The sequence below is a fragment of the Thalassophryne amazonica genome, chromosome 1, assembly GCF_902500255.1.
Source record: "Thalassophryne amazonica chromosome 1, fThaAma1.1, whole genome shotgun sequence".
Classification (NCBI taxonomy): domain Eukaryota; kingdom Metazoa; phylum Chordata; class Actinopteri; order Batrachoidiformes; family Batrachoididae; genus Thalassophryne; species Thalassophryne amazonica.
Window position 1 is genome coordinate 27,872,548 of NC_047103.1, and position 17,465 is coordinate 27,890,012.

The 17,465-nt window shown below is 41.7% G+C and overlaps 1 protein-coding gene across 2 annotated transcripts in view; it reads right to left on the minus strand.

The window, feature by feature from the left end:
- LOC117507760 (cadherin-18) overlaps nt 1-17,465 on the minus strand; it is a 480,214-nt gene that overhangs the window by 254,649 nt on the left and 208,100 nt on the right. For both annotated transcript variants that reach the window (XM_034167572.1, XM_034167578.1), the window contains exon 4: nt 15,836-15,955. In XM_034167572.1, the coding sequence (XP_034023463.1) occupies nt 15,836-15,955 (120 nt within the window). The remainder of the gene's footprint in view (nt 1-15,835; nt 15,956-17,465) is intronic.

The following is a 17,465-nucleotide window of genomic DNA, read 5'->3' on the forward strand; positions in this document are numbered from 1 at the left end:
ACCACTATCAAAACAAAATCCCCAATATTGTTGAAGGTCATATTCATACTGTCATCATAGCCATATGTGAAATAACTGTGTGCATCTTTATACAACTGATGTATGTCTTACTTCCTACATGTTTTCATACAATGTTTTGAATATGTTATGAAATTACTGATTGTTAACTATAATGTGCACTGCACTTGGCACAATGAAGACATGGATTACTATAATTCTACTATATACTGTACTACACTTATACTAATATAAAGTACACAAAACACACCAATTCTCTAACAGAATTATCTTTCTGTATTACCTCACGTCACATCAAAATTACCATGTGGTAAAAAGCATAATGTAAATACACCATAAGTACAAAATAACAGAGATGCAGTAAATGATAAAAGTAAAGTCATAGAAATGTAATATACTTTTCTTCACCATGATCATCACCATCTGATTTTGAGACTTCTCAACCAGATTATCTTCAACACTGTCAGAGCCAACAACTGCCACAGTGTTTTGACAGTCTCAATGCAGTGCAGGTGGTTCAACAGGGAGTGGCACATATTGGATTGTCTGTCAGCAGTCACGGTCTGCACCGTATATGTGAGTGAGGTCCCCGCTTCCACTGGAGCTGATTCCTTGGTGTAGAAGATAAATTGTTCAAGCTGACCATCAGACATACAGTATTCCTTCCGTTGCCAATAGGAGTATCAAGGGAAGGACTGCATTTCAACCTGTTCTTGAAGTTGTTCCTGTAATTCTGGAGCTTTGCTAAGAGCTGTTCATGCAGTCACATCACTAAAACAAACAATGTCTGATTTTTCAATACAGCCTATAAATACTTTTGTGTCTCCAAAGTGATTGACCAGGCATTTCTTCAGTTCCCCAGAGTAGACTCTGTCTGGTCTTTCAGATTCTTTGATGAATCTCTCATACTGGTCCCTTAGGCTTGTCAGAGATGTGACCTTTTTCTTGCTAGAGAGTACAACACGTGTGATGTATTGCACAAGCTCATGCCAAATGCCAAATCTTCTGACTTCGAAGAGGTGGAACCCCTTCTTTGAGCAGTATTAACATTTCATTCCAACGTGTAATGTCTACAGCATGAGCAATTATACTTGGCATCATAAGCAGAGAGATCAGGATGTGCAACCATTCTTTGGCAAATGGCATCATCTTCTGTGACGCTGCTTTGAATACCTTCTCTCTGGTGGTATCTCCAGAGCCAGTGACCACCTGTATGAGCTTTTCAGATCATTTGGAGGATGGGCTCATCCTCCAAATAGCCAGTGATTCATTTGTGGCTACAAATGAATCACTGGCTATGGATGTTAAATTGTGACGATGATGACAGGCACATGGCGAGTCTGGCAGGAGGGTCAGTGTTTGAAGAGCAGCTAGTGGTAGCTTCTAACGGTTTTCCAGCATATTTTAGGTTAGATTTACTAGTATACAGCAGTGTGTGAGCTTTTACTTGTTAGAAATTTTTTAGGACATCAAAAAACAAGACAAAAAAAAAAATCAGGCTTTGTATATTAACATTTCTAAAATTATGCCCTTTAAACTCACAGTGAAAAGTACATCATGAATTAAGAGAAATAAAAAGCTAAAATGACAGTGTGATTAAGTAAGTCTCCGCTAGACTATAGTACATGTAAACCATCACTTTTACATCCAGTTTTATTCGGACAAGTCTGGGGATGGACACATGAACATTCCCAAGACACTGACTATGTATTGGACTTTATTTACATGAATTATGAAGAAATAAAAACAGTATGGTACTCTGGAAAATCTGTGTGGAGTAGACAGTTCTCAAAAACCATGTAACTGTATGAGATAGACATGACTTCCATGCCACCACACAGTGCACCCATCTTGGTTACGTCACCATCTCGATCACGAGCTACTGAGCTACCAACTCTCACCAAGACCGGTACCACAGACATGACACACCAAAAATCACAACACCACACACACCACCACTACACCGCATATCTTTACAACCTGACCTCAGTATAGACGCTGATTTCATCTCTCCACAACACCATTATCAGTCTTTAGTCATTCCTCCCACAATCATCCAGCCTGAACACCTCTTCCCTGCCCTCCACATTAGAATTAATGTTCAACACACCTGCACCACTGCCGGTATTCCACTCACCTACTCCTCAGCCGGCAAGGGACCGTCTCCTACACAGTCGGCGATCTGCTCACCTCCTCAGATCTGCACGCCTCCGCCAAAGTTGCCCTTCTGCTCACCTCCATCGCTGCCAATGTTTTATCAGCAGCCAGAACCCCGTACTCCACCACGATCGCTGCCCTCAGTGGACACCCCCTGCAGCATGGGTGGCATGCTCCAGAAGATGAATAAATGGCGAACTAAGTCCGACAGTAAGCACTACAAACTGGCTACTTTGAGGGCTGCTGTCCTCCAGTCTGTGCTGCTGTCCAGGTCAGTTGTTTGTGCAGAATTTGAACTAACTGTGGCTGTATTTCCCAGTTGGGACATGGTCGCGGAGTGACACACCTCCTCTGACCTTCTGTTCAGGTCCGAGAGGGGGTCCGGTGCAACTCCAGTGGAGCCGTAAATCACTGTCCAGCAGGGGATTGCTGTTCTGGATGGGCCATCTGCCCCAATTCCCAATGACATCAGTGTCCTGGATGAGACAATAAGCTCCATTTCTCATGGTGGCACATTTCCTAAGCGGTTGCCTGCTCCAGCTCCCTGCTGCCCACACTGTTGGTATTGATGTTGTCTCCTGTGAGCCATGATGGTCTAGTGGTTAAAGCATTGGCCTTGAGACCAGAGGATCCTCGGTTCAAACCCATGCCTGAAAAAAATCACTACGTGCCCTTGGGAACCGTCCTTAATCGCCGACTTGCTCCCGGTGTGTAGTGGGCAACTTGCATGGCAGCATCCTCACATTGGGGTGAATTTGTTGTTGTTTTACCAGGCAGTGTTAGAGAGCCTAGTTAGGTATGGCATGACTGCCTGGTACGGCAATCTTTCTGTACAATTTAAAACGAAACTTAACAGACAAATTGATGATGCAATGAAGATAATCGGAAAGAAACAATATCAGTCCCTCAATACACTCTATGAAGAGTCTGTTTTGAAAGCAGCTCAGAGGATACTGATGGATTCAGTTCATGTTCTTCATGCAGAGTACACTCTCCTTCCTTCTGGGAGAAGGTACAGAGTTCCTCGGAGTAGACTGAATAGATTTAAAAATTCATTCGTCCCCATGTCTATTAAATTGTTAAACAATAATGTTTAAAATTGGAATTATGCAATATTTATGGTGTTTCTCCTGACTCCTGTCATGTTAATTTGTTATGGATGTGGTTGTGTTTTTATCTGTATTGTTTGTTTTCTCTTTTCTTGTAAGGCACCTAGCATGAGTCCAAGACAAATTTCCCTGAGGGGACAATAAAGTGTATCGTATCGTATCGTATCGTATTTGAGGCACTGATGTGCAAAGCGCTTTGAGCGTCTGATGCAGATGAAAAAGCGCTATATAAATACAGCCCATTTACCATTTAATTTACCATTTACCGCAAGTCGAGAACTTCAAGTATCTTGGGATCTTGTTCATGAGTGGGGGTAAGATGGATAATGAGATCAATTGATGGATCAGTGCTGGGTCAGAGGACTTGCAGACACTATACTTGAACATCTTCATGAAGATACAGCTGAGCCGGAAGATGAGGCCCTCACTTTACCTGCCAATTTATTCTCCCAATCTCAAGTATAGTCATGAGCTTTGGGTAGCAACTGTCTCTGAGTGTAAATCCAGATACAATTCAGACAAATCTAATTTCTGCTGCTTGTAAACATGACCTTGTTCTTTCACAGGATTAATGTTTGAATACCTGGGATGGACTTGGTGTAGAGTCATTGCTGCTTCACATCTAAAGAAGCCAGCAGTGGGTGTTTGGGCATCTGGTGAGGATGTCCCTGGTCATCTCCCTAAGGAGTTCTTCCTGGCACATCGAACAGGGTGACTGTCCTGGCCAAAGGCCGAGGATACGCAGGAGGGATCGCATTGCTCAACTGTCTTCTGAATGCTTAAGGATCGCCTACAAGAAAGGCATCAAATCTTGAAATTTGCAGCTTTCCAAGGAAATGTAACCATTGTTTGATGAATCTTTTTGATCCATATGTGCAGGACAAATGCAACCCTTACCCTGTGGCATCAAATGGTCTTTTTTTCCTTTTAGGTTTTATAAAGACTGCTGCTGTTGCATCAAACCATCAGACCAAAGTCAAGGGCAAGACTTTCATCTTCTTCTGTGCCTGCTCATGCACGTTTGACACTTTAAATTCTGCACAGAAATGATGAATTTCCATTGACGTGTCACTGCAGTTTACACAGGGGCAGCCGAGTGTGAAGTACTCATAAATGTAGAGAGGAGGAGGTGTTGGCAGGCAAACACACTGTGAGACATCTACACAAGCAATTTCATCTCCCCAGTACTGTTCTTGTAAGTGGCAGCATGCCAACACAAATGCGTTAAGAGTTTGCTAAGATTGTTATGGATTCCATACAAATGCATTTTTTTGTTGTTGTTTTTTTTTTTTTGCTGACCACCGGAGTTCATCGTGCTAATTTGAGGGAGTTCGATGGTTTGCCAGCAGCAAAAACAACAATATGTGTGGGCGTAACTGTGCTGTGTGGAAAGTGCAGCTGAGCAGGCCGTCGATCACGTCCCTACTCCTCCGCACGCCCCATGTCGAATTACAACACAGACAAGATGTCACTTCAGCTCAAGCAACACAATGTGTCCATGAAAACACAAACCACAGGCAGAATTAAGACAAAATATTGTGCAGAATGATTATTTTACACTTAAAGTTGAAGCTTCAGTGACAGCGGTTAAAAAATGCCATTGAGAGGAAAAATACTTCTGCCAAGAACAGAATGCAATATAATATAGGAGAACTGTCTTTATTGTCATTGTACGGGGGGAGGGTACAATGAAATTGGGGGTGCTCCCGCAGAACTAGTGTACACCACAAAAGAAACAAGATCCAGTCACCACCAAAAAATTGTTTAAATAAATTTAAATTGCTTAAATGTGAAATATGCACTGTATACTATATATTCTGGGTCGGACTGCTGCTGAAAGATACAGGGATCTACAGAGTGTGTGCAGAGGTCACATGAACTTTGAAGTCACGCACTTTGAACTCAAGCACTCACACAAGACAAGACAGGACTTGGAGACACATTGACTGCTATGAGCTGAATGTTGTTACTAATATGCTTGTGTTGTTAGGAATTGCAAGTTGAAGTTTTATAAGACGTGTGAGTGAAAGTGTGGATAGTCATGAGTTGTTTAAGAGCAAGATTTCTACATTTATTTGATATTTTTATTAGTTGTTAAATTGGTGATAGTTTTGGGGTAATCGAAGCAAATGTTTATGAATTAATATTTGACATTTTTCATTTTTTCTTTCACCTATTTATGAAATCGTAATAAATGTTCAATGCAGTTTGCATTTTTAATCTCAAATAGTGACCTTGGTGAGTGCTCTCATTGAATAATCTACAGGGGAAACTTAAATGCACAGGAAAATGGGATCTCAGTTTCACTTACATACACACTTTTTAGTAGTGGAGTAACGTCACCGCTAAATGATCTGATAAAGCCTCTCTCTCTCTCTCTCTCTCTCTCTCTCTCTCTCTCTCTCTCTCTCTCTCTCTCTCTCTCTCTCTATATATATATATATATATAAAATCCCATATTCCAATGAAGTTGGGACATTGTGTAAAATGTAAATAAAAATAGAATACAATGATTTGCAAATCCTCTTCAACCTATATTCAATTGAATACAGCGCAAAGAAAACATTTTTAAAGTTCAAACTGATAAACTTTATTGTTTTTGTGCAAATATTTGCTCATTTTGAAATGGATGCATGCAACACGTTTCAAAAAAGCTGGGACAGTGGTATGTTTACCACTGTGTTACATCACCTTTCCTTCTAACAACACTCAATACGTGTTTGGGAATTGTTTGTAGGTGGAATTCTTTCTCATTTTTGCTTGATGTATGACTTCAGTTGTTCAACAGTCTGGGGTCTCTGGGGTCTGTCCATTTCAAATGAGCTCAGGGCAAGGGAAGGCAGCGGCATTTCTGGATGTTGTTGATGTATGGCTTTTGCTTTGCATGGCTGAGTCATGGCTGAGTTTTAACTTCAATCAATCAACATTTATTTATAAAGCGCTTTACAGCACCGACTGGTGTCCAAAGTGCTTAACATTAAAAACACAAATTTACAAAAATAAAACACATATAAAATAAAATTTTAAAACAACACATAAAAAAAGAACATAAAAATAACAGAACATGTCACCTCCCCACTAAGTGTTAAAAGCCAGTTTAAATAAATAAGTCTTTAACTTAGATTTAAAAAGTGCTAGGTCAGGAATAGTACGTAACTCAAGAGGTAGCTCATTCCACAGTCTGGGACCAGCTACCGCGAAAGCATGATCACCCCAGTGTTTATATCTTGACCTTGGAACATCTAAGTAAAGCTGGCCAGACGCCCTTAATGTCCTACTGTAGGTGCACAAAGTTAAAAGCAGGGAGGTGCAAGGCCATAAATAGCTTTAAAAACAAACATTAAAATTTTAAAATCAGTTCTAAAACGAACTGGAAGCCAGTGGAGTGAGTACAGGATTGGCGTAATATGCTCACGTCTAAAAGTGTTTGTCAAAAGACGAGCAGCAGCATTCTGCACCAACTGGAGACGTGCAAGAGACGACTGATTAATGCCTGAATAAAGTGCATTACAATAATCAAGTCTGGAGCTGATGAAAGCATGAATGGCCGTCTCAAGATCACGTCTACTGAGAAAGTGCTTTATTTTAGCCAAAAGGCGAAGTTGGAAAAAACTAGCTTTGACAACAGAATTTATCTGTTGATCGAACCTCAAACAGCTGTCAAATATCACTCCCAAATTCTTGACAGCTGGTTTTACATAGTTAGCCAAAGCACCAAAATTTGGTGTTACCACATTTGGTAAGCCAGTGCGCTCAAACACCATGATCTCAGTTTTACCATCATTCAGGTAAGGGAAGTTTTGGGACAGCCACTGCTTTACATCACGAATACAATTAAATAATGATGACAAAGCATCACTCCCATTAGTCCTCACAGGCAGATAGATTTGCAGATCATCTGCATAACAATGAAAGGACAGGTTGTGCTGGGTTATAATTGAACCTAATGGCAGTATGTACAAAGAAAATAGAATCGGCCCAAGGACAGATCCCTGCGGCACTCCACAGCACAGAGGAGCAGTTGATGAGGAAAGGTCCCCAATCATGACAGAAAAGTTCCTTTCAGCCAAATATGATCTAAACCACTTAAGTGCAGTACCATGAATGCCAATAAAATGTTCCAACCGGGAAACAAGTACTGTGTGATCCATAGTGTCAAAGGCTGCTGTGAGGTCCAACAGAACCAGCACAGCAGGATTCCCTGCATCCACCGACAGAGTAATATCATTATGAACTTTTAAAAGTGCTGACTCAGTGCTGTGTTGCGATCTAAACCCAGACTGGAATTTTTCAAGGATGAGATTGTCTTCTAAAAATGATTGTAACTGTAAAAAGACAACCTTTTCTAAAACAGATAGAAATGGCAGATGAGACACAGGTCTAAAATTGGATAAAACTGATGAGTCCAGGTGAGGTTTTTTAAGAAGAGGTCGAAGCACAGCATGTTTAAAAGCAGCTGGAACAGACCCTGATCTAAGACAAGCATTGATAAAAGTTAGGAGACCCGCCCCAACAGTATTAAAAACCTCCTTCAGCACCTTAGCTGGAACAACATCAAAAGGACAACTTGTAGATTTTATGTGTTTTACAACATCAGCGAGAGATGCAAAAGAAATGGGCTCAAACTGTTCGAGCACAGCAGAATGTGCACGAGGAGCAGACAACTCAACATTACAGCTCTGATCAGCGTTCTGTCTGCCTGATGACAGAACGTTGACAGACATCTACTTGTACTTGTAGATGTAGTAACAAACTGTGTTAACTGACAATGGTTTTCTGAAGTGTTCCTGAGCCCACGTGGTAAGATCCTTTACACAATAATATCAGTTTTTAATGCAGTGCCACCTGAGGGATCGAAGGTTACGGGCATTCATTGTTGGTTTTCGGCCTTGCCGCTTATGTGTAGAAAATTCTCCAGATTCTCTGAATCTTCTGATTATATTATGGACTGTAGATGATGGAATCCCTCAATGCCTTGCAATTGAAAGTTGAGAAACATTGTTCTTAAACTGTTGGACTATTTTTTCACGCAGTTGTTCACAAATTGGTGATCCTTGCCCCATATTTGCTTGTAAATGGCTAAGCCTTTTGGGGATGCTCCTTTTATACCCAATCATGACACTCACCTGTTTCCAATTAGGTGTTCTTTAAGAATTCATCAACATTCCCAGTCTTTTGTTGCCCCCTCCCAACTTTTTTGAAATGTGTTGCAGGCATCCATTTCAAAATGAGCAAATTATTTATACAAAAACAATAAAGTTTGAACATTAAATACCTTGTCTTTGTGGTGTATTCAATTGAATATAGAGGATTTTCAAATTGTTGTATTCTGATTTTATTTACCTTTTACACAATGTTCCAACTTCATTGGAATTGGGGTTGTATATATATATATATATATATATATATATATATATATATATATATATATATATATATATATATATATATATATATATATATATATATATATATATATACACACACAACTCAGCCACATGGGGTGTGCAGCCAGTACATTCTGAGTGCCGGTCCCAAGGCCGGATAAATGAGGAGGGTTGCGTCAGGAAGGGCATCCGGCGTAAAACAAGCCAACCCAACTATGCAGACTCAGAATCAAATTCCCATACCGGATCGGTCGCGGCCTGGGTTAACAACGTCCGCCACCGGTGCTATTGCCCAACAGGGTGCCGGTGGAAATTGGGCTACTGCTGGGCGAAGACGACGATGAAGAAGAGGAGGAAAACGTTGCCACGAACAGCGGGAGAAGAAGAAAACTAGAAGGGTGGAAATGAGAGTGGGGACTTTGAATGTTGGTAGTATGACTGGTAAAGGGAGAGAGCTGGCTGATATGATGGAGAGGAGAAAGGTAGACATATTGTGTGTGCAAGAGACCAAGTGGAAGGGAAGTAAGAGCAGGAGCATCGGCGGTGGGTACAAGTTGTTGTACCATGGTGAGGACAGAAAGAGAAATGGTGTTGGGGTCATTTTAAAGGAAGAGTATGTTAAAAGTGTGTTGGAGGTAAAGTGAGTGTCTGACAGGGTGATGAGTGTGAAGTTGGAAATTGAAGGGGTGATGAATATCATCAGTGCATATGCCCCACAGGTAGGTTGTGAGATGAAGGAGAAAGAAGATTTCTGGAGTGTGTTAGATGAGGTGGTGGAGAGTGTGCCCAAGCATGAAAGAGTGGTGATAGGAGCAGACTTCAATGGGCATGTTGGTGAAGGGAACAGAGGTGATGAGGAAGTAATGGGTAGATATGGTATCAAGGATAGGAATGGGGAAGGACAGATGGTAGTTGATTTTGCAAAAAGGCTGGAAATGGCTGTGGTGAATACCTACTTTAAGAAAAGGGAGGAGCACAGGGTAACATATAAAAGTGGAGGAAGGTGCACACAGGTGGACTACATTCTTTATAGGAGATGCAAGCTAAACGAAATCACAGACTGTAAGGTGGTAGCAGGAGAGAGTGTCACTAGACAGCATAGGATGGTTGCTTGTAGGATGACTTTAGAGGTAAAGAAGAAGAAGAGAGTGAGAGCTCAACAAAGGATCCGATGGTGGAAGCTGAAGGAGGAAGACTTTGTGTGAAATTTAGCGAGCAGGTGAGAGAAGCACTAGTTGGAGGGGAAGCAATTTTGGACAATTGGAAGAGTACTGCAGATGTGGTGAGGGAGACAGCTAGGGCAGTACTGGGTATGACATCTGGACAGTGGAAGGAAGACAAGGAGACTTGGTGGTGGAATGAAGAGGTCCAGGAAAGCATAAGGAGAAAGAGGTTGGCGAAAAAGTTTTGGGATAGTCGGAGAGATGTAGAAAGTAGACAGGAGTACAAGCAGATGCGGCATAAGGTGAGAAGAGAAGTGGCAAAAGCAAAGGAAAAGGCATATTGCGAGCTGTACAAGAAGTTGAATAGTAAGGAAGGAGAAAAGGACTTGTACCGATTGGCCAGACAAAGGTACAGAGCTGGAAAGGATGTGCAGCAGGTTAGGGTGGTAAAATATGCACATGGTAATGTGCTGACAAGTGAGGAGTGTGTGCTGAGAAGGTGGAGGGAATATTTCGAAGAGTTGATGAATAAAGAAAATGAGCGAGAGAAAAGGCTGGATGATGTGGTGAGAGTAAATCAGGAAGTAAAAGAGATTAGCAAGGAAGAAGTGAGGGCTGCTATGAAGAGGATGAAGAGTGGAAAGGCAGTTGGTCCAGATGACATTCCAATGGAGGCATGGAACTGTCTAGGAGAGATGGCAGTAGAGTTTCTAACCAGATTGTTTAATAAAATCTTGGAAAGTGAGAGGATGCCTGAGGAGTGGAGACGAAGTGTGCTGGTTCCTATTTTCAAGAACAAGGGTGATGTGCAGAGCTGCAGTAACTACAGAGGCATGAAGCTGATCAGCCACAGCATGAAGTTATGGGAAAGAGTAGTAGAAGCTAGGCTTAGAAAACAGGTGAAGATCTGTGAGCAGCAATATGGTTTCATGCCAAGAAAGAGCACTACAGATGCAGGAGGTTTGTGGATGTGCTGAGAGAGGACATGCAGGTGGTTGGTGTGACAGAGGAAGATACAGAGGACAGGGTGAGATGGAAACGATTGATGTGCTGTGGTGACCCCTAACGGGAACAGCCGAAAGACAAAGAAGAAGAATATATACACACACACACACACACACACACACACACACACACACACACACACACACACACACACACACACACACACACACACACACACACACACACACACACACACACACAGTGAGGAAAATAAGTATTTGAACACCCTGTGATTTTGCAAGTTCTCCCACTTAGAAATCACGGAGTGGTCTGAAATTTTCATCTTAGGTGAATGTCCACTGTGAGAGACTTAATCTAAAAAAATAAATAAATAAATACGGAAATCACAATGTATGATTTTTTTTAATAATTTATTTGTATGTTACTGCTGCAAATAAGTATTTCAACATCTGTGAAAATCAATGTTAATATTTTGCTGCCTTCTTTGCAATTACAGACGTCAAACGTTTCCTGTAGTTTTTCACCAGGTTTGCACACACTGCAGCAAGGATTTTGGTCCACTCCTCCATACAGATCTTCTCCAAAGCTTTCAGGTTTGGAGTTTCAGCTCCCTCCAAAGATTTTCTATTGGGTTCACGTCTGGAGACTGGCCAGGCCACTCTAGGACCTTGAAATGCTTCTTACTGAGCCCCTCCTTAGTTGCCCTGGCTGTGTGTTTGGGGTCACTGTCATGCTGGAAGACCCAGCCATGACCCATCTTCAATGCTCTTACTGAGGGAAGGAGGTTGTTTGCCAAAATCTCGCAATACATGACACCATCCATCCTCCCTTCAATATGGTGCAGTCGTCCTGTCCCCTTTGCAGAAGAGCACCCCCAGAGTATGATGTTTCCACCCCCATGCTTCACGGTTGGGATGGTTTTCTTGGGGTTGTTGTCATCCTCTAAACATGGTAAGAGGAATTGATTCCAAAAAGCTCTATTCTGGTCTCATCTGACCACATGACCTTCTCCCATGCCTCCTCTGGATCATCCAGATGGTCACTGATGAACTTCAAACACCCTGGACATGTGCTGGCTTGAGCAGGGGGACCTTGCTGCCCTGCATAATTTTAAACCATGACAGCATCATGAGGTACTAATGTAATCTTTGTGGCTGTGGCCCCAGCTCTCTTCAGGTCATTGACCAGGTCCTCCTGTGTAGTTCTGAGCTTTCTCAGAATCATCCTTACCCCACAAAGTGAAATCTTGCATGGAATCCCAGACTGAGGGAGATTGACAGTCATTTTGTGTTTCTTCCACTTTCTAATAAATAATCATAACAGTTGTTGTCTTCTACCAAGCTGCTTGCCTGTTGTCCTGTAGTCCATCCCAGCCTTGTGCAGGTCTACAGTTTAGTCCCTGGTGTCCTTAGACAGCTCTTTGGTCTTGGCTATGGTGGACAGGTTGGGGTGTGATTGATTGAGTGTGTGAACAGGTGTCTTTTATACAATTAACAAGTTCAAACAGGTACAGATTGCAATACAGGTAAAGATTGCAGAATAAGAGGGCTTCTTAAACAAAAAATAGCAGGTCTGTGTGAGCCAGAATTCTTGCTGGTTGGCAGTGGGATCAAATACTTATTTGCAGCAGTAACATACAAATAAATTATTAAAAAATCATACATTGTGATTTCGGGATTTTTTTTTCTTTTTTTAGATTGTGTCTCACAGTGGACATGCACTTAAGATGAAAATTTCAGACCCCTCCATGATTTCTAAGTGGGAGAACTTGCAAAATGGCAGGGTGTTCAAATACTTATTTTCCTATATATATATATATATATATATATAAAGTACAGTTTAAAATGTGGTTGTAAACATTTATATTTTATATTAACTACACGCTACAAAGCATAAGTAAAGTATTTATAAAGTGTAAGTAAATGCTTAAATGACTACGAGGACTGTCCGTAAAGTATCGTACCTTTTTATTTTTTCAAAAACTATATGGATTTCATTCATATGTTTTTACGTCAGACATGCTTGAACCCTCGTGCGCATGCGTGAGTTTTTCCACGCCTGTCGGTGACGTCATTCACCTGTGAGCACGTCTTGTGGAAGGAGTGGTCCCGCCCCCTCGTCGGATTTTCATTGTCTGGAAATGGCGGAATGAAAAGGACTTTTTTTCCATCAGAATTTTTTCAGAAGCTGTTAGAGACTGGCACCTGGAAACCATTCGAAAAATTTATCTGGCTTTCAGTGAAAATTTTACGGGCTTCACAGAGAATAAGGACTTTAACTACAGGTTTAAGGACCCCTTTAAAGGACGGTCGGTGCGCCGCGCTGCGAGCTGCGACGATGCGGCACAAACCACTGGATCATTTCTAAGCTGATGGCTCTGTGGATACGAGACCGTCGTGTGCTCTTTCTCTGGTTATCACAAGACCTGGACATCAGCCATTTTCCGGCAGATTTCACTTTTAACAAGAGATTTTGTCATGGAAAGCCGCGCGGAGGCTTTGAAGCCCATAAAATTTTCACTGAAAGCCAAATAAATTTTCGAATGGTTTCCAGGTGCCAGTCTCTAACAGCTTCTGAAAAAATTCTGATGGAAAAAAGTCCTTTTCATTCCGCCATTTCCAGACAATCAAAATCCGACGAGGGGGGCGGGACCACTCCTTCCACAAGGCGTGCTCACAGGTGAATGACGTCACCGACAGGCGTGGAAAAACTCACGCATGCGCACGAGGGTTCAAGCATGTCTGACGTAAAAACATATGAATGAAATCCATATAGTTTTTGAAAAAAATAAAAAGGTACGATACTTTACGGACAGACCTCGTACTTGCAAAACATTTAAAAAAACATTTTTTTAAATTAGCTACTCAGTGGTAAGAACATAAATAGATGGCTTAATAATAAGCGAAGTGCCCAACGCATCTGCGCATGCGTGGGTCAAATGGGCGCAAAAATTCCAACTACCAAACTCACACCGCTACCACTGAATTTCGTATACAGTAGCATTAGTGGACTGTAAAAGTTAAGGCTTACAGGGATTGTTTCAAAGGCTTTAAGCCTTAAGCAACACATACAATAATGACAGGTGTGCATTGTGCTGTTTTCAAATGCTCAAACGGAATTTATAGGCTTGAAAGTTGGCTGAAAACACACGATTGCAAAGCGCCGCCGAGTCCACACAAAGACGGAAAGAAGAAATGTGGTTGTAAATCTCCATTCATTCTACACAATTTCCCCACAGAAAAGAAAGCTCCAGATGGACGTAAAAGACGGACTAAAATTGTAAGCTTCTTGCACACATTTATTTTGTCAATATCCTGAAACTGTGCCAAACTATAATGTGGCTGATGATGCTGTTTTGTGCATCGGCTTATGACTGTAATGTCACGCCATGAATGACGTGGCGCGTAATAAACACAAATGCACATTTTGAACAATATATACAAAATGGTCTGCGTTTTGTTGACATGTTCTATAAACAAACTGCACGCATGCACATATCAGTGTATGTCTGTCAACTTATCAAAACAAACGTGACACCAAAGAGGTGATATGTGAGACCCACCTTCCTTGTAGTCATTACGAAGCCGGTAGAGTAGCGATTTCTCATCCCTGCTTAGCAAATATTCTGCAATATCCACAGTTTCAGACTCTGGACTTCGTCTAACCATCCGTCAGTTGCCTTCAAGGGGTCAGAAATTTGTTTGTCTCCAACTATCAACAAAAACTGGTCATTTTCGACAGCAGCTCTCTTTTCCTACTTCGTCGGCACCAATGTTAGTTTCTGTAACGATGCAGCTAGCTCTTCTTTCCGTTTCTGTCCACTGGCGTATGTAGTCCTGGTTGTAACAGGCAATCCGTGGAGCTGACAAAAACGCTTTAAATCGTCAACTTTCCAGCGGATGAAATGATCCAAATCACAGCACTCCTCGCTGCTTTTCGCCGTTATAGCTTGTGGATTGGTAGTCAAAAAATTTAGCGTACCCATAATGCACCGCACAGCCTGAGATGTGCACTTCGCTTATTATTAATAACAAAATATGTAATGTCTTTATAAAACATTTATAAGTAATAAACTTACTTTTATTACTTACTGTTATTACTTTACATTCATATTATGTTGTGTAGAGCGTGCAGAGTATGCATCAGGCATTCATTTCATACTTTTCCTCATGCGCACACGAATCACCCATCCAATGCCAGTAAGACATAATGTTCTTAACAAGGGGAGTAACACAGTGCAGGGTGCAAAACGTCTGACTTTGAGTTTTAATTCAAAGACACACATTGCTTCTTTTCAGCAGCACTGCTGCAAAGTTGCTTGATCAATTCAACCTGCATCCCCCCAACACCACCACCACCACCACCACCTCCATCAGGGTGAAGTCCAAAATATTCAGCATTTCATTAGTTTTGCTCATTCAGCAAATCAATTCATGTTTTTCATGAGCGGTGTCATCCCAACGGGGGCGACAGTTGTTCCAGTTGGCAATGAATCAATTCATAAAAGTGAGTTGTTGCTCATGTTAACAGACAGCAGCAGCAGCGGGAAGAAGCATGAGGCTCTTCACATGCTGGCAACAGTTAATCTAACACAAACAGACTTCGCATTTCACGTCATATAAAAATCACCTTTCGCACCTTTGAAGGCTTATTAACATTTTATAGATTCTAATAGATGCTTCACAGCTTAAATGTGGATTTGGAAAAAAAAGTAAGAAACTGTGGAATTTTAAGTCATCTTTACATAATGTCTTCTTTGACCCCCTCCGACACTTATAGTCCGGAGAGCGCGCACTCGAAAATATAATGGCCACATTTGGAGTCCATAAGTGGCGTTTAGGATGTCAGCCGCGCTGCAGTAACAAGCAAGGACACGCACTGTGACAAAAATACATCCCGGCATGACATGCAGATCATTTTCAGTGGATATAATAGAGGGATTACTGCGTATAATGCTATTGTTACTACGTGTGCAAGAATATGAAGGTTTATGATGTGTAAGCACTTTTGTCAGGCATGCACACTTATACTGCACCTGTTTTGGGGTCAACAGAGAAATATGGCTGTCCTTGCAGAATACTGTAGACTATTCTGGCACTGTTTCCATAGGTGGGATCATCGGCATCCGACGCTGTCACTTGCAACACAGACGTCCCTAGAACAAAGGAAAATATTACTTTACACCTGCTTTGAAAAAGAATGCACACACCCCAAGCTTGTAACTTTGGGCTGAAGACTAAATACCCCACATCACATCTGAGCCAGGGCTCTTCCTAAACAACGGAACAACCGTGCTGCACCATCATGCTGATTTTCTAAATTAGGGTGCCTTTTTCCCCCTCCATTTTTCATGGTTATTTTGGTCATTTTCAGTGACGTTTGCAAGTTTAAAGCATTGCAACATCAGGTTAACATGGCACCATTGTCAAAGTCAAAGTCAAAGTGTCTTTATTAGTCTCCCTAGGGGAGAAATTTCTGTTGGGCAGAGGAGTTTGCTGCACAAACAACACATGCCACCCATGCATCAAAAACAATTACATCAAAATTAAAATACTTCAAAATTAAAATACAAATATGTATTCAACAAAATCATACCAGCATCTTCATGCAAATTCAGCAACACATGACCTTATACTATCTTTTCTGTCCACCCTGAGCTTCACTGACGATGGGACAAATGAGTGTTTGTATTGGTTATATTTTTAAAGAGGAACTCAGTACCACCTTCCTGAGTTAAGTCAACTACACTCAACAAAAATATAAACGCAACACTTTTGGTTTTGCTCCCATTTTGTATGAGATGAACTCAAAGATCTAAAACTTTTTCCACATACACAATATCACCATTTCTCTCAAGTATTGTTCACAAACCAGTCTAAATCTGTGATAGTGAGCACTTCTCCTTTGCTGAGATAATCCATCCCACCTCACAGGTGTGCCATACCAAGATGCTGATTAGACACCATGATTAGTGCACAGGTGTGCCTTAGACTGTCCACAATAAAAGGCCACTCTGACAGGTGCAGTTTTATCACACAGCACAATGCCACAGATGTCGCAAGATTTGAGGGAGCGTGCAATTGGCATGCTGACAGCAGGAATGTCAACCAGAGCTGTTGCTTGTGTATTAAATGTTCATTTCTCTACCATAAGCCGTCTCCAAAGGCATTTCAGAGAATTTGGCAGTACATCCAACCAGCCTCACAACTGCAGACCACGTGTAACCACACCAGCCCAGGACCTCCACATCCAGCATGTTCACCTCCAAGATCGTCTGAGACCAGCCACTCGGACAGCTGCTGAAACAATCGGTTTGCATAACCAAAGAATTTCTGCACAAACTGTCAGAAACTGTCTCAGGGAAGCTCATCTGCATGCTCGTCGTCCACATCGGGGTCTCGACCTGACTCCAGTTCGTCGTCGTAACCGATTTGAGTGGGCAAATGCTCACATTCGCTGCCATTTGGCACGTTGGAGAGGTGTTCTCTTCACAGATGATGCGAAGGAGATGTGTTGCACTGCATGAGGCAAATGGTGGTCACACCAGATACTGACTGGTATCCCCCCCCCAATAAAACAAAACTGCACCTTTCAGAGTGGCCTTTTATTGTGGGCAGTCTAAGGCACACCTGTGCACTAATCATGGTGTCTAATCAGCATCTTGG